General features: G+C 58.2%; 4 protein-coding genes and 1 long non-coding RNA gene across 5 annotated transcripts; 1 reads left to right on the top strand and 4 right to left on the bottom strand.

The window, feature by feature from the left end:
- Window positions 1–222: 222 nt before the first annotated feature.
- NEIL1 (nei like DNA glycosylase 1) lies at window positions 223–4294 on the bottom strand. Its single transcript, XM_013372191.3, has 9 exons — window positions 3845–4294; window positions 3604–3723; window positions 3370–3448; window positions 2160–2259; window positions 1878–2002; window positions 1398–1425; window positions 1075–1136; window positions 706–901; window positions 223–607 (listed from the first exon to the last, which is right to left on the bottom strand). Exons 1-9 carry the CDS (start codon window positions 4261–4263, stop codon window positions 588–590), a joined length of 1149 nt encoding a protein of 382 aa, XP_013227645.3. The 5' UTR covers window positions 4264–4294; the 3' UTR covers window positions 223–587.
- Window positions 4295–4409: 115 nt separating this feature from the next.
- Window positions 4410–6382, bottom strand: COMMD4 (COMM domain containing 4). The gene is made up of 8 exons (XM_065076196.1): window positions 6139–6382; window positions 5989–6060; window positions 5844–5909; window positions 5525–5564; window positions 5301–5420; window positions 4994–5074; window positions 4735–4911; window positions 4410–4628 (listed from the first exon to the last, which is right to left on the bottom strand). Exons 1-8 carry the CDS (start codon window positions 6139–6141, stop codon window positions 4588–4590), a joined length of 600 nt encoding a protein of 199 aa, XP_064932268.1. The 5' UTR covers window positions 6142–6382; the 3' UTR covers window positions 4410–4587.
- A 1292-nt stretch (window positions 6383–7674) lies between these two features.
- LOC135580503 (uncharacterized) lies at window positions 7675–9312 on the bottom strand. Its single transcript, XM_065076192.1, has 2 exons — window positions 8816–9312; window positions 7675–8722 (listed from the first exon to the last, which is right to left on the bottom strand). The coding sequence occupies exons 1-2, from the start codon at window positions 9083–9085 to the stop codon at window positions 7832–7834; spliced, it is 1161 nt and encodes a 386-aa protein (XP_064932264.1). The 5' UTR covers window positions 9086–9312; the 3' UTR covers window positions 7675–7831.
- Window positions 9313–9361: 49 nt separating this feature from the next.
- LOC110357759 (uncharacterized) lies at window positions 9362–10684 on the top strand. Its single transcript, XR_010475272.1, has 2 exons — window positions 9362–9562; window positions 10401–10684. It is a non-coding gene; the product is annotated as an uncharacterized LOC110357759 (long non-coding RNA).
- Window positions 10685–12168: 1484 nt separating this feature from the next.
- Window positions 12169–15552, bottom strand: LOC102086650 (zona pellucida sperm-binding protein 3). Its single transcript, XM_005501115.4, has 9 exons — window positions 14722–15552; window positions 14259–14377; window positions 14076–14179; window positions 13680–13857; window positions 13463–13583; window positions 13000–13091; window positions 12677–12819; window positions 12421–12510; window positions 12169–12340 (listed from the first exon to the last, which is right to left on the bottom strand). Exons 1-9 carry the CDS (start codon window positions 15115–15117, stop codon window positions 12222–12224), a joined length of 1362 nt encoding a protein of 453 aa, XP_005501172.3. The 5' UTR covers window positions 15118–15552; the 3' UTR covers window positions 12169–12221.
- Between the last annotated feature and the right edge of the window lie 138 nt (window positions 15553–15690).

The raw sequence follows: 15690 nt of genomic DNA, 5'->3' as shown, positions 1-15690 counted from the left end.
TTTCCAGATAACTGCACTGATCTGCCTCCTTTCAGGGGCTCTGTTGTAGCTGCTGCTCTCTTAGCATCCTCCTCAGCACGACTTCACTCCTGGGACTGGGGAGGCAGAGCTTACCTTTATTTTGGGGGGGTGAGGTGGGAGGGAAGCCTGCTCCAGTCCACCTAGGGAAGAGGCTGAGCATAAGGAGGTTATCCTTAGCACAAAACAAGGCATGCATGCTGATTACTACACAAAATACTTTATTAGTCAGCTAAAAACAATGATCCAGGCAGCAACCAGAAAGGGGAGAGGGGAATGCACTTTTAGGCAGAGGGATGGGTCAGTCCAGCACGATAGGGCATGACCCTTACTCCCCTCAAATGCCTGGGGACAGCAGCAGGACACAGGATCAATCAGCCCCATCACCAAGCCCAGCTTCTTTGCACATGGGCAGGATGCAGCAGCAGCAGCAAGCAGGTGTGATCATGGGTACAGAGCAGCCCCTTTTCCCCCCAGCAGTAGCCCAGGCCCCTGGCCAGACCCTCCCTGAGCTCCTGCAGCTATTAAAATGTTAAAATGCCCCTCAGGACGGGGGCGGCGTGCAACACTCACACGGCAGGGGCTGCACCTGGAAGATGGAGAGGGAAATGAGAAGGTGAAGGGGGTGCCCAGTTCCCCCACATCCCCACCTGGGCATTTGAAAGCCACAGGGACTCCCAGCCTCACCTCTGCCCCTGCGCGCAGGCATCTGGCGGCTTCTTTTGGCTTTGACCGGCACCTCAGGCTGGGATGGGGCCGGAGCAGCGGTCGCTTTCTTCCTCCCACGAGCACGTCCCTTCCTTGGCCCATCAGACACCTCCTCGGACGACTCGGGGGGTTTTTCTGCAGTCTTGGGACGCCGTTTTGAAGCACGTGTGGTGACCTGGGTGGATGTCAGAGCCAGAGCTTAGCAGCAGAAGTGTGCTTGGACTGCCAGACGATGAGAAACTGCAGATAGGAGCCCCACTGTGAATCTGGGAGCAGCCTGAGCAAGACTCGGGGAACAGAGCAGCCTCCAGACCCAGCAGGAGCCATATGTGCCCCAAAGTTTCTTACCTCAGGGGTCAGAGCCTCAGGATCTGCCTTCAGCTGAGCGCGCTTCTTGCGGGACCTCTGCCCTGCAGGAGAAGACGTGCCCAGGTTAGGCAGGGTGAGGAGATGGGTGCCCAGAAAAGCACCTTGTGGGTGCAAAGGCTGTGCCCGGGCAGGGGGGTAGGAAGCTTTGGGGACAGTAGGCACCATCAGTAGCCTGTCAGCACCCCAGGGAGAGCGGCTTTGCTCCTGCCTTTGCCCCTGTGCTGCACAGCGAGCACGGGCTGCCCAGGCTCCAGCCCTCCTGAACAAGCGCGGGTCCCATGGGGAGGAGAAAGGCCACTCACCTTTGGGAGCCATGGGGCCAGGCTCTCCCTGCAAGGAAGGTGACAGAGCATTGACTGGGGCACAGCCATTCTGCATGTGGTGGCAGCAGAATCCGTGCCCCTTCTCCACCCCGCAGCCAGGACAGCAGCAGGGATACAGCCAGGTTTGCTCGGGAGGCCAGGGGACTTGCTCCTTCTGCAAGGCCCCACCACCGTGCCTCACCCCAACACAGGGCACAGGAGGGTGGAACAGGGCAGCCAGACCACCCGCACCCACCCCATTCCTGCAATCAGCCCCTCTGCCTGCCATCCCTGGGCCGGCTGGCTACCACAAAGCGGGTCCTTGTCACCTCCAAGTCCAGCAGTCACAGCAGTATGTCAGACAGGGAGACCCCCAGGGACACAGCGTAATGCTGGGGGCTCTTGGGAAGCAGAAAATGGATCGGTGTCCCCACAAAGTAGTGGTTGGGGGATACCCAAGCAGCGACCCCAGACTCCTACCTGGAACCATATGGTCCTGCCATTGTGGTCACGCAGGGAGCTCATGCCAGGCACCAAGTAACACTGCAGCCAGTTCTTGAAGGCGGCATAGTTATCCGAGTGATCAGGGTCAAGGAGATTTTTCTCTGGGAAGGGAGAGAGGGAAAGGACAGAAATAGAGAAGAAGTACAGACCATGGTGTTGGGGTCCCTCCCAAGCCTCCTGTTGCCGGAAACACAAATCCCAGGCTCCTGGCCAGCCCCAGCTGTCCCTGTTCCCCGGCTCCCTGTCCTGTCACCTCACCTGTCGCAATGACCTCCATGGGCACAGTGTGGCACAGCTCCAGGAGATCCGGGTTCTCCCGCATCTGCTTCAGCTTCTTGCTCAGTGTCAGGGAAGAATTCTGCAGGGGTAGAAAAGGGGAGGGAAGTCACATTCCAAGCAGTCCAGCCCTCCTCCCCAATACCCCCCAAATTTCCCATCTCCTCTTGCCCTCCTGAGGATGAGCTGCCACCCTGTGCCATCCTGGAGCTCACTCCATTGCAGGCCTCAAACTGAATTGCGCATTAGCACATTCCCCACAGGGTCAGCACACAGAACCACCAGCAGTTTGTAAGAACAGCCCTCGAGTCATATGCTTTGTTTTCAGCCTCCTTTAAAATAGCCCCTTACTCTCCCCTGAGGCCACAAGATCAGCCATGGGCTCTACTGCAGGCTTCCCCAGAGATTTTAAGCTTGCACAGTGTTTGTTTCCCTCACCCCTTCCCCTTCACCCACCCCAAATACCCCCAGAGGCTTCCTGAGGCAGAAGCTGAGCACTGCGGGGCACCAGCGCAGCACACAGGGATGTGCCGGGGGAGCTGTCACAGCTCACCAGCTCACCACATGTGAACAAACACTGCACACGTGAGGTTACAGAACTGCTGCGCCCTGTTTGCCGCTCCGATGGAGGGGCAGACGTGCCCAGACATGGGTGTTCGTGGCAAAGGACAGTAACGTGCTCGAGAAGAAAGATCCTGTGCAGTAAGTGTTATAGTTGTGAAGGGTAAATCCCTGCTGTCAGGCTGGGAAAGACTCAGAGTGGCAAGTGTCTCCTGACAACTGTGTGCGAGACTGTGTGAACTCTGCAAGGGCCTCCTGACAATGTTCTGCCCCATCAGAGCGAGGAACCAAACACGAACTGAAAATGATGCCAAACCCTGAGCTGGAACAAGCCCAAAAGAGCAGACCTGAACAAGAGCTTTGTGCCTAGCTAAGCCCAAAGCAGAGCCAGAGCAAGACAGCCAGCTGAGCTCAAACTAGGGACTGGAAGCAAACTGAACCACCTCTGCTGCTGAGCCCAAACCTGAATTAGGAACGTTTTTCAGCACAGTTTGGCTCCCTGTATGGAAGCCAAGAGACTCCCAGGATCCCAGAAAGCTGCCGAGATGTCCTGCAGGGCCACAGTCAAACAAGTCCCTGGCGTGGTGCCTGTCTGGAAACGTGCCCTGCAAAAGCACTAGGTACTCCCCACCTTCTTCCTCCTTGTCTGCTCCCGATCCTTCAGGGCCTCCAGCACAGTCCGAGCCTTTTCAAAGGGAGGGATCTTCAACCTGAGAGAGTCCATCTGTTATACACAGTTCTGGCACTTGCCTGTGCTTACCAGGTGAGGCGGCCCAGGCGGCTTAGCCAAGGAACCATCAAGCTCTGACAAACACTTGGAGACGAAACCTCCATGGCAGGTCAGCGGGTACTCAGCCAACCTTACCTATACAGGATCTCAGCGCGCAGGTAATTCCCAATCCCATTGAAAAACTTCTGGTTTAAGAGCGCCTCGCAGATGGGCTTGTCAAATGCCTTGTCATCCAGGTTCTTCATCACATTCTCCCTGCAGCAGAGCATGGAGCACGAGGAAGGTACACCTGGGCATGGCCATCTTACTGCAGTACAGCAAAAGCAGCCCAAACGAAGCAGAGGAGCTGTAGCTAACAGTGTGGTGGGGCGCTCACCTGAAGGCCTGGTACTCAGAGACGACGCAGGGCCCGCGGTCCAGCTGCCAGGCGTCACCCAGGCGCCAGGAGCCAAAGCGACGGACGTCCACGAAACAGAGGGCGCGGGGGGCGCTCTCGCTGGTGAGGAAGCGCAGGTGGGCATGGCGGGGCAGCTCAGCGGCAGGGCACAGCCGGAACGACCCCGACATGCCGAAGCGGAACACGAGGTCCTGGGCGGCCCCGGGACCCAGCGGGGCCAGCGTGAGCCGCAGCTCCTTGCCCCGGGCGGTGGCCGAGATGCGGTAGGCCTCGCTGCGGAACGGCACCTCCGGGCCCCTGCCCACCGCCGAGCGCTCCACGCCGCCGGAGAACACCAGCCCGCCGCACGCCTCGTTAATGTAGCGCCCGGCCAGGTGCAGCTCCGGGCACTCCGGCATCGCCGCCGCTCCGGCCCCGCGGCCGCGCCGCTGCCCGCAGACACGCCCCGCCCCGCCTCCCATGCGCTGCGCGGCCAGCGGGGCGCGCCGGGAGCTGTAGTCCCGCCGTGGGGACACACACCGGACACACACACGGGACACGCGGCTTGGTCACCGTTATCTTTATTGGAGTGTCCCCCGGGGACAGGCTCGCCCCGGGCGCCGCAGCGAGGGCTGGGAAAGCTGCCCCCGCTTTTCCCTTCCCCAGCTGTGCCTGGTTGGGCGCAGCAGGTCCTGCCCTGTGATCCAGCGTCGGCACCTCCCACCATCGCCTCTTCTGGCTACTCAGAGCAGGGTGCTCATCAGGGCCTGCGCCTGCTTCAGCTCTGAGGAGAGGAAGGAGGCAGTGGGGGCGCGACAGGTGCTGCAGCATCCCCCCCAGCAGCCCCATGGGACCAGGGGTCCCTGTTGTCGCCCCTCCTCTGGCCTCACCTGCCAGCAGCACTCGGAACTTGTCAGCCGAGAGGGCCATGGGGATGGTGGCTGTCCTCCCGTGCTCCCCATCCCACACGTTGAAGTTCAGATGCACGAGGGGCTCATTGACTTCCCGCAGCTCGCTGGAGCTGAGGGTATAATCCACCCGCCAGGACACCGAGCCCAGCTGGCTCACTGGAGAGGGCAGGCAGCGTCAGCACCCCAGCCGCTCAGGTAGGGTGACTTGAACCCCAAAACCTCCCAACACCACACTCACGTCTTAGGCTGCAGGCCCTGAGGCTGTCCTGGAGGGAGCTCTGCTTCTCCTCGTAGGAGCGGCACAACCCGCTGGCGTGCTCTGCACAGAGGGACAGACAAGACAACAAAACCACCCATTCGTGCTGGTGTCGCTGCTACCAAAACCTAGTAACAGACCCAGAGGTTGGCGTGGAGGGGAGGTGACTGGGGGACCACATGGCTGCCACCCTGCACTAGGCATGAAGAAGGCAGTGCTGGGGGCTGCCAGCTCAGCCCCAGCACATTCCAGCAGGTCCAGCCTATGGTGACACCGAGGGACTCCCCACCTTTGGGCAGCCCCAGCTGCTGCAGCTCACTCGACAGGGACTCGCTATCCACATTGTGCTTGGCGGCACTGGAGAGGATGAAGCCGAGGACAGCGATGGTCGCCTTCACGTCTCCTGACTCTGCGGGTGGGATGGAGGGTTCGCTCTGTTGCTATGGGAAGGCATCCCCTGCCAGATCACCGTCCAGAGGGACCCCAGTTGGGGCTGGGGCAGCAGGGCTTCACCTAATTTGGCATCCGAGGTCAGCTTCAGGATCTTCTCATACTGCAGGAGAGCAGAGTGCAGGGCTGTCAGGGCAAACACCCGGTACCACACAGCCACGGAATGCGCTCACTACCAACAGTAACACTAATAATTTTCACCTTAGCATTAATACTATTAACACTTAACAGCCATACTATTATTACTAGCACTGGCTGGTAGCATTCTTAATCCCGAGGCTTGCATTAAGAATATTTAAACCAGTAATATCGTTAATTATGAAATTATAGCGTTATAACGCGCTGCCTCCAGCCCAGTAACCCCACGCGGGGGCCCCCTCACCTCGATGGCCTCCCCCAGCAGGTCCCGCAGCACCTGGGCGCAGATCAGCTTCAGCTTCACCGAGGACTGCGGGGGGACAAGGAGGGTGAGCACCGGGCCCGGGGTGGGCAGGGGGACGGGGAGGGGCGCGGCGCGGGCACTTAACGATTTTGGCCAGGGTGCTGATCTCGGCCAGGACCCAGTCGGGACAGTCCAGGTCCCCGCAGAAGCGGAACCGCTGCGGGGGAAGGCACAGTCAGAGCCCGCCGCGGACCCGCCCGCCTCGACTCCCACCCGCCGCCGTCCCCCGCCCCACCATGTCGCCGCCGGTCCCCGGTGCCGCCGCAGACCCCGCCTGCGCGACCCGGAACCGCTCCCGGGCGGGAGGTGCTGCGGCCGCTCCGCCCGTCCCCGCCCCGGCGGCGGGGCCCGACCCCGGGAGGCGGGGGGACTCCCGAGGGGCTCTACGGGTGGGCAGGGGCCTTGGGGCCGGGACCCCAGGACATCAGCGCCAGCGGCCCCGGGAGCGCTGCGCGGCAGGGGCCGGGCGTCCCCGGGGCTGGAGTTGGGGGCGGCCGCTGCCCCGTGGGAGGGGCCGCTTCGCTCCGCCCCGCTCCGCCCGTTTAAACACCGCCCACCCCGTTCCCGCTGTCGCGGCTGTTCCCGGCGCTGCCCCCGGAGTAAGCGGCTCCGGTTCCGTCCGTCCCGCTTCGTTTTGGCCCTTGCCCCGGTCGGCTCCGGGCCCGCTCCCGCGGCTCAGATCCCAGCGTATAGCATTTATTTCGGCTCCAGCTCTGCGTAATGTCAGCTCCGAACCTGCAGTGTTTATTTCAGCTCCTGTCTCTTGATGTCAGCCACAGCTCTGACACGTTTCAGCTCCACTCCGGTCTGTGTTTCAGATGGTACAGATTTCAGCTCCAGCTCTACGGCCAGTATTTCTGCCCCTGCCCCACAATCCTTATTTCAGCTCCAGCCCAGTCCTGCTGTGTTTATTTCCTCTTTACCCTTACAACCTTTGTTCCAGCTGCAGCTCCAGCTTCACCCTTACACAATTTATTTCAGCTCCAGCTCTGCATCATTTCAGCCCCAGCCATGCATCTCAGCTCCAGCGCTGCTGCAAGCTGCTCCCGGCTCTCACAGCAGCACTGGGGGCAGTTGGCAAGGTCGCAAGTCAATCGCTGTCCCAATATTACCTTGATTAGCACGTCCTGAACAAAGCCTTGGCCCCTCAAGTCCTGTTTTTTGCCCAGGGACTATCTCCTGCATTGAGCTCAGCCTGGTGCGTGCTGGCACCCTGTGATTTGTGGGACAAAGGAAACCAGAACCACCACCCCAACATCAACCTCCTCCTGACCCCCAGAGCTGGTGTTTTGGGGCTGGGAAGGGCTGCTTGGCCCCCAGTTCCTTGTACCAAAGGGCAGCACTTGGGGTGAGTCTGAGCCCCAGAAACAGCCCTGAGATCCCAACCCCCCAGTTGGTTTTCAGGCCCAGAAGTGCAGCCCTGAGGCTCTGTGCCCTGTCTCTGAAAACACAGCACTCAGTCTTCTGGGTTTTTTTGCCTGCTGAACCCCACAACCGTGCTGGCTTTTTCAGCCCCAAAACAGCCCCTGGGCTTGTTCTCAGGCATCAAAACACAGCACTCAATCCCCAGTTTGGGGCTGGAAACACCTCCAAGGCCCAGGAGAGGAGTGCTTAGGAACTTGGGGGGAGCACCTCCTCCAACAGGGACAAACCATCCCCAGGGCACTGGGAGTAGCACCCACCCCACAGGGAAAGCTTTATTGTACCTATTTTTTTTTTAAGTAACTGTTATACGTTCCGCTTATAATACAGGGTGTTTCAAACAGATGGACCCAATTTCAAAGCAGTATATTTCACAATGGCAACGTGTCACAATTACACAAAAATTTACCAACAGTTTAATGATTTACCAAGTTTTAGTAAGCTTTGTATAAATGCTTTGTGTTCTTTCCACCTGCTGCATGGACAACGTCCAGATGACAGCTGAATTACTCCCAAACACCTCTTGAAGTGCCTTTTTCTCCCAACGCTCCAACACCCCCAGCCACACGGGATGCCCAGACACATGGGACCCCCCAGACGCATGGGACCCCTGGCCCCAAAGCCACGGACTCCCTGGGACCCCCACTTCCCCGAGTGTCTGGGCAGAGCTCCCCTGCCCCAGGGTCACTCAAAGTGTCCTGGATGGTGCCTGTGGCGTGGCCCTGGCCACCAGCACCACTGCGGGAGTGCGCTGGGGACCCACCGAGACTGGCATCAGGGCCGGGACCACCTGCCTGGTCCAACCCATTGCCTCCGTCGCTGCAGGATCTGCACCCCTCCTCACCACCACCTTCCTGCGGGGGGGACACAGAGCCCAGCGTGTCCCCAGGCCCCGGGGAGGGGGGAGGCACACACACAGGCCTCATTATTAAACGTTGCCTTAACACCCGCCAGACCGTCGTGTGAGGGATCGCAAGTTCCTGGCTGGCAAGACGAGTGGATTTGTGTGGGCTGCGCAGAAAACTCTCTTCAATTCTTCTCACGTTCTCCTCCGATGTGCGTGGTCGCCCCGTGCTCTTCCCCTTACATAAACAACCCGTTTCCTCAAATTGTCGGTACCAACGACGAATGCTCTTTGGCATCGGCGGATCGACGCCAAAGTGCCGTTGAAATGCACGCCGCACCGCAATTACGGATTCGGTCTTGCTGTATTGCAGAACGCAAAACGCCTTCTGTTGCGGGGTCACCATCTTGCGAATCACTGAGGCTGTTTGTGCGCTGGGTAAACATGTGAGATTCTGTCCCCTACCCTTCCAAGTGGGAAGAGATTCTCTCGTGGGCAGTTTGCTGTTCCAGAGATAAGTGCTTTCAAAATGGGTCCATCTTTTTGAAACACTCTGTGACATTATAAAATAATAACTGTTTTATTACTATTCTCAGCTATATTACTATTCCAAACCCCACCATCACCCTCCCGCCACCCCGCTCACCTGGGCCCCGGGAACGGCAGCACCGCACGGTCGCTCCGCACCGGCAGCACCGCCTGCCCGCGCAGGCGCATTCCAGCCCGGTTTCCGGCCGGCCAATCCCGGTCCGCGACAGCGCCCGGCCCCGCCAATCCCCGCCCGCCCGTTCCCACTCTGCCCAATCCGGGCGCGCCCTTTCAATCCGCCCACGCCCCGCCCGGCTCCGCGTCCCCCACTGGCCCCGGTCCCGCCGCAGCCCTTTCGGGAGAGCGCGGGACCTGGCCCCGTTGCCATAGTCCCGGCAGCCGGTGTTGGGTCCCGGTTAGGGCGGCCGGAGGCTCCGCAGCGAGGCCACTCCCGGTCCCAGTTCACTCCCCCAGAGCAAGGAAGCAGCGGAGCTCCCAGCCGGGAGGGGCGCCCAGGCCGGGAGCTCTTCGGGAGGGGCGCCGCGGCAGAGCAGGAGGACGGGGCGGGACGGTGCTTCCTCCCCTCCCACCGGGCCTCTCCTCCCCAAGCGGTGGCGGAGGGATCGGGGCCTCTGGGGGCAGCGGAGCCGGGCGGGGGCGGATTGAAGAGGCGGGCCGCGATTGGGTGGAGCGGAAACGGGCGGGGGGCTGTGATTGGCGGAGCAGTCTCGGGCCGGGAGTGGCTGGGCGCGTAGGGCGGGGCCGAACCGGAGTATAAAAGGCGTGCCTGAGGGGCTGTCGGTACGAAAGGCGGCTGTGGCCGGCCGGCTGTTGGTGCTGTGGCTGTGCGAGCTGGGGCGCGCCGGTGAGCGGGGCAGCGCGATCTCAGTTCGCGAGGGCGGGCCCGCGGTTCGTGTCAGAGGCGGTGACTGGGAGCAGGAGCGGCGCGACCGCGCTCCCCGGGCAGGGGATGGGCGGGGGGGACCGGCCCGGGGGAGCGGGTCCCCGCTTGTGTCAAGCAGCAGCGGCCCCGGAGGTCGGTGCGGTGCCGAGCGGGTCCCGGGCCCGCAGGGGCGGTGAGGGGCCCGGTCCTGAGGGGGGACGCAGCGGGAGCTGAGTGGGGACGGGGGGAGGCCTGGGCCGAGCTGAAGGGACCGAGCCCGCCTCCCCGCGGGGCTGCGGGTGGGGTAGCGGCGCCTAAATAATGTAACTAAAAATAATAATAAAACTGTTACTGTTTTATTATATTATAAGCATAATGTATAACGGTGACATAATAATAATAAAGTCCAATAAAGCTTCCCGGGAAAGGTGCTGCCCCCCTGCCCGTTCCTCCCCGTGCAGGTGCCCCCAGTTCACCAGCACTTTGGGCTCGCTCTCCGTTCCCCATCAGCCCAGAGGTTCCAGCCCCAAAGGGGGATCCCGCTGTTCGCAGAGCCGGGAGCGGAGCCGCAGGGCTGCGCTTCGGGACTGTTTCGGGGCTCAGCCCCGGCCCGAGCGCGGCCCCCGGGGACGCGAAGCGGAGGCCCAGCGGCCGCTCCGGCCCGGGCTGGGCATAGAGGGGCTGAGCCGGCCACCAACGCCTGCGATTGGCTGGGAGGCCAAGGCTCTATTCAGGGCCGGCCAATCAAATGGGGACAGTGGTGACATCTCGTGTTGATACGCGAGTGGTGACAGTGATTGATTGGCAACCTTGTCAACAGCCCGCAGCGCTGCTGGGAGACCCGTGAGCAGCTGCCGGAGGAAGGAGCTGGAGCCAGGACAGATTCTGGAGCTGAAGCTGAGACAGCAGAGAGCTGAGATCACAACGACGTACAGAGAGCTGGAGCTGAAATGAAGACACTGGGGCAGCAGGTGGAGCTGAAATACCTTAAAGACGGAGCTGACACATGCAGAGCTGGAGCTGAACTGATGGAGAGCTGGAGGTGAAATAAAGATTGTATGGCAGGGGCTGAAATAAAATCTATAGGGCTGGAGCTGAAATAGAGCTTGTGGTAAAAATACTGGAGCTGAAAAAAAAAAAAAAAATCACTGTAGGGCTGGAGCTGCAACATCCCTGAGCTGCAGAGTGGAGCTGTGGAGCTGAGAGAAACCTGCAGGGCTGGAGCTGAACTGACAGAGACCTGGAGCTGAAATGAAGAATCTGCAGCAGGAGCTGAAATAAAATCCATAGGGCCTGAGCTGAAATAAAGCTTGTGGGAAAGGGTCAGGAACTGAAAAAAAAAAATCACTGCAGGACCTGGGCTGAAATAAAGCTTGTGGGAAAAATACTGGAGCTGGAAAAAATAAAATAAAAAAGAAAAAAAAAAAAAAAAAAATCACTGTAGGTCCTGAGCTGAAAAAAAAAAATCACGGTAGGGCTGGAGCTGAAATAAAGCTTGTGGGAAATGGGCTGGAGCTGAAAAATCACTGTACGGCCTGAGCTGCAACATCCCAGAGCTGAACTGCAGACAAGAGCTGTGGAGCTGAGAGAAACCTGCATGTATGGAGCTGAACTGACAGAGACCAGGAGCTGAAATAAAGAATCTGTGGTGGGAACTGGAGCTGAAGTAAAATCTATAGGGATGGAGCTGAAAGAATTAGAGATTTTAAAGAAAATAAAGCTTGTGGGGAAAAAAAGAGGGGATGAAGATGAAAGAAAATCTGTCGGGCTAGAGCTGAAAAACTCACTGTAGATCTCAGGTTGTAGCTGAAATCTCACAGGGCTGGAGCTGAAATTAAGATACCAGGGCTGGAGCCAAGACAAGGAACATGAGAGGGGTTGGGGCTGAAACACTGACGTTAGGGCTGGAATAAACATGGTAGGGTAGAGCTGAAATAAAATCTGTAGGGCTGGAGCTGAAATAAAGCTTGTGAGAAAAATACTGGAGCTGAAAAATCACTGTAGGACCTGAGCTGCAACATCGCAGAGCTGAACTGCAGATGGGAGCTGCGGAGCTGAGAGAAACTGTGGTGCTGGAGCTGAAATGAAGAATCTGTGGCAGGAGCCGAAATAAAATCTATACGGATGGGGCTGATATAAAGCTTGTGGGAAAAGGGCTCGAGCTGAAAAGTCACTATAGGGCCTGAGCTGAAATAAAGCTTGTGAGAAAAAATACTGGAGCTGAAAAATCAGTGTAGGGCCTGAACTGCAACATCGCAAAGCTGAACTGCAGATGAGAGCCTCCCTCTGTCCCAAGCAGCACCCAGCCCACCAAGCCTCAAGTTGTTTTCCTTTCCTCAGCCAGCAAAGCTTGATTTCTCCTTTCCTCATCCAGAAAAAATGGATTTCTCTCCCAGAAGCAGGCAGAAGGAGAGTGGTTCAACTCTTACTACACCCTTAGCTGGTTGAGTAAAGAGTTACCAGCATGGAGAAGACCCAAGAAGCTCCACATGAAGGTAAAATGTGGAGACTAACACACAACTCCATAATTCTAGAGACAAGAAAACACAAATACTTCTCCACTCCCCCCACAAAGCCTCTCACAATCCTTCAGTGTTTTCTTTTTTTTATTGGACATACTACAAAAGCTGAAACAAGTGACTTAAAGAGGGTTGCTGGGTTTCTGGCAGGCAGACAGAGCTCCTACAACAGCAAGGATCACCATGACTAAACCAGCAGCAAGTGCAGCCAGCTCCAATAACATCCACAAGTGACCTGCATCTAGGAAGAAGTAAGGAGGTGGTTATGGCCAGAGCCAGGACCTGCCGCACAAAGCGCCCCCTTCCCTGGGTTTGCTCTACCTTGTGGAGGTGTCCTCTTAACCGGGCGATCCTGCCAGCTGTGGATGAAGAGAGGTCCAACCACAACATCTGCTTCTCTCACCAAAGGATCTGAAAGAGAGGATCTTTGAGCTCTCACTAGCTTGTCTGGACATCTGGCTCTCCCAAGTCTTGGATCAGCACGAAGGAGCCAACAGGTCATGAGGGATCTCCAGCCACCCAGCTCTGAGCAAGTTGTCACAATGGCCAGAAGCCCAAGAAGCAAGCCAAGACCTACCAAGTTCAGAGGGCTGTTCTCTCCGGACACGTCCTCCTTGCCATCGGGAGGGAGCGTGGAGCCTCCTGGAGTGGCCGGCAAAGCCACAGCTCCTCATCTCACAGCAGGAGCAGATATCCTGGGTGCCTTCCACAGGATCCCAGCTAGAAAAGAGCTTGGTCACTAGCCCACCCTGCGGTAGGAATCCCTCACATGCTTTGAGGTCTCCCAGGAGAGACCAAAACCCTCCCAAATGCAGATGGCAAACCCCTCCTTCCTGGAAGGTGACACACACTAGGTGAGAAGCCCAAGCCTCTGGTCAAGCCACTGTTCCAGCTACTCACAGGCTGCTGGCTTTGTTGAAGGAGCAAGCCTTGTTCAGAGGGTCTGGATCTCGGTCAGCTGGGGAGACCTTCAGGTGGCAGGTGATGTAGATCTGGAGAGGCCAGGCAGAACAGAGGGGTCAGGCTTTCACATGCACCATGAAGCTGGTCTCTGACAGGACCACCATCTCCCTGGAGCAGCTCAACCCCACCCTGCTGCCTTCAAGCCACTCTGGGATTCAGATATTGAAGCTCATAAGGAAGACTTGTCTTGACCAGTATCAGAACTGGTCTCCAAGGAATATCCTCAGCTCAGAGGACCATGACCCAGAAGCAGTAATATAGAGTGATCTCATTCTGAGTCTGCTGTGAGGCAATTGCCTTGGGAATGTAATCCTAAACAAAACCACATTGACATTGTTAATGGAATGAGGCTACAACCCCACCTAGACCAGGGAGTTCACTTGCTTTAGGAAGAACTTACCAGGTTGCTGGAGCCTCCTGCAAACTTGAATGCATCTACTTCAAACTGAAGCACATCTGGCCTGGGCCTTGGGGATATAAAAGCTGAGCTGGCGTCATCCAGTTGCCCATCCACCAAGCACCTAGACACAAAAGCAAGGGCCAGGATGATCCCACTGTCAGAGACATCCATCACCTACAGAGAGGTACCTCTAAACAAGGGCACAGGCAGCTCTCACCCGCTGAAGTCAATGAAGGCATACTGGGGAGAAGAGCTCCTGGCTGGGGTTGGGGTGGCCACACAGTTATCCACAAAAAGCCTCAGAGGTGCATGGTTCTCTGTGTTGACACCAGCTTGGAAGTGGAGGACCTCTCCCAGTTGAAACACAGTGGAGACTCTCTCAGCACTCCAGTCATCTGGAAGGAGAGAGGTCGCCAGGCAGCAGCTTGTTCTTCACTGCTTCCCCCCAAGGAAACCCCAATGGGCACAAAGCTCTGGGTACTCACCAAAACTCTACCCAACCCCAGATGTCCCAGGAGCACTGGGGTGATAACAGCACCAGCTGTGCCACCCAGCAGAAGCATGGCCAGTCCAGGATGCTGTGCACCAGAGGAGACCCTCACCCAAAACCTACCATTCATGAGGCGCAGAGAGAAGGGTAGCTTCTCCTCGGAGGCCAGGGTGGAACGAAAAGGCATCCACGTAGGATTGACACCATTGCTGCTCACGTTGGCCATCCTGGAAAAGAGATGCCCATGGTTAAATATGCTCCGGGGCAGCAGAAGGGCTTGCTTGGTACCCACCTCCATCAGCTCACCTTGGGTAGTGGCACTCGATAGGGACCACGGCAGGGCTGGTGCGGATGATGACAGGGTTGCCGGCAGGAACTGGCTTGTAGTTTAAGCTTGTGCTGTAGACCAGAGCATCAGGAGTCACCTGGGGAAAGACGAGATACATTATCCAGTCACTGTTCCTCAGCAACACACACAGAGCAGCACATTCAAGCCCGGAAACTCAGAGCTGAGATGTTTCTTCTGGAAGGTTCAGACACATCTATATTCACCAGGAAACAGCTAATTTCTCTGCCTGTTGCACACCCTTCACTGCACACACATCCCCAGAGAAGACAGCCCAGCTCCTGCTGCCCTTGGAAAGCAGACCGAGATGTTCAGCTGCTAGGAAAGGCTTTAGAACCTTTCCCCAAGCCCAAATACACCACAGCCCCCTGCCAGCCTCAGCACCCCAAGATGCAGCCCCCCACCCTCAGGCCCCAGCCTTACCCTGAGGGTGCTGCCGCACTCATGCAGCCCGGCCACGAAGGTCACGGTGGTGTCAGCAGAACCCTGGGCTGTAGGCAGGCAGGCGGCCGAGCCCAGGGTCAGCTCCGCAGCCCTGACCAGCCGCCCCGTGCCAAAGAGGTCCCTGTGCACCGTGACCACCACCTGCGCCTCCTGGCACCGCACGGCCACAGGGTGCAGGGGGGCGGCAGCCTGGAGCTGAGAAATGTCCACCCATGCCCAGGGGGAGGGCTGGGGGAAGGCACGGGGCTGCCCCACGTCCCCTCTGTACCCCCAGAGCTCTGCCTCCCGTCCAGGGAGGCTCCATGGGCTGTAAGCAGCCACCTCCCCCAAAACCCAGCAGAAAAGAGCAAACCCCAGGCTGCTTCCAGGCCTCATCCTGCCCACCAGGGTCCAGCACAAAGAGCAGCTCCTGCCCAGGGCCTTTTATAGCCCACATCTCCTACAGCCCAGGGGATGCTCAGGTCCTCGGGCAACTGGCAACACCTGTGAGCACTCAGTTCCCTGCTCTAATTAACTAATTAAGTGCTGGATGGGGTCCCTTGCTCACAGGAGAGATATTGAGTTGGCTGTGCAGCCAGTTGCAGTTTTCTCCCTTGCTTTTTTGGTAGCAACCAGCTCTGTAAGATCCATAGAGATGTGTCCCACCTCCAGGCCACATGTCCCAAACCATATGTTCCATGTGTCCCACCCCCAGACCATGGGTCCTTCTGCTGTGAGGTCTCTGGGGGATGGTGTGGAGGGTGACACTTTCAGATCCTCTCTATGCCCAGCGTGGGGTTTAAGAGCCTCAGGACCCGGGGTCAGCTCTAGGGGGAAGGAACCACCCAGTCATGTTAATATCTTTATAAAATAAATGGCACCCTGGGGATTCTCCGGTGTCTGATATAGAGCTGTGTGTGGGGAGCAGCCTCTACAGCCAGAGGAGAGCAGACCCTATTGCAAGGATTA

Source organism: Columba livia, chromosome 11 (assembly GCF_036013475.1).
Source record: "Columba livia isolate bColLiv1 breed racing homer chromosome 11, bColLiv1.pat.W.v2, whole genome shotgun sequence".
NCBI classification, from domain to species: Eukaryota; Metazoa; Chordata; class Aves; order Columbiformes; family Columbidae; genus Columba; species Columba livia.
The sequence above is the reverse complement of the archived record's forward strand: the minus strand, read 5'-3'. Positions and strand labels throughout refer to the sequence as shown.

Excerpts from the sequence above, each read along its gene's own strand:
- NEIL1 (XM_013372191.3), bottom strand. The coding sequence starts at position 4,263 with ATGCCGGAGTGCCCGGAGCTGCACCTGGCCGGGCGCTACATTAACGAG. Across the intron at positions 1,137-1,397 it reads TGGCCCCATGGCTCCCAAAG|GGCAGAGGTCCCGCAAGAAG; the intron begins GTGAGTGGCCTT and ends CTTCTCCTGCAG. Across the intron at positions 902-1,074 it reads CTGAGGCTCTGACCCCTGAG|GTCACCACACGTGCTTCAAA; the intron begins GTAAGAAACTTT and ends ACATCCACCCAG.
- COMMD4 (XM_065076196.1), bottom strand. Across the intron at positions 5,421-5,524 it reads GACCTCGGATGCCAAATTAG|AGTCAGGAGACGTGAAGGCG; the intron begins GTGAAGCCCTGC and ends TCCCACCCGCAG. Across the intron at positions 4,629-4,734 it reads GTTCCGAGTGCTGCTGGCAG|AGCTGAAGCAGGCGCAGGCC; the intron begins GTGAGGCCAGAG and ends TCCTCTCCTCAG.
- LOC135580503 (XM_065076192.1), bottom strand. The coding sequence starts at position 9,085 with ATGGCAACGGGGCCAGGTCCCGCGCTCTCCCGAAAGGGCTGCGGCGGG. Across the intron at positions 8,723-8,815 it reads CTGCCGTTCCCGGGGCCCAG|AGTGTTTCAAAAAGATGGAC; the intron begins GTGAGCGGGGTG and ends ATAATGTCACAG.
- LOC102086650 (XM_005501115.4), bottom strand. The coding sequence starts at position 15,117 with ATGAGGCCTGGAAGCAGCCTGGGGTTTGCTCTTTTCTGCTGGGTTTTG. Across the intron at positions 14,378-14,721 it reads AGTGCGGCAGCACCCTCAGG|GTGACTCCTGATGCTCTGGT; the intron begins GTAAGGCTGGGG and ends GTCTTTCCCCAG. Across the intron at positions 12,341-12,420 it reads TAAGAGGACACCTCCACAAG|ATGCAGGTCACTTGTGGATG; the intron begins GTAGAGCAAACC and ends ACTTCTTCCTAG.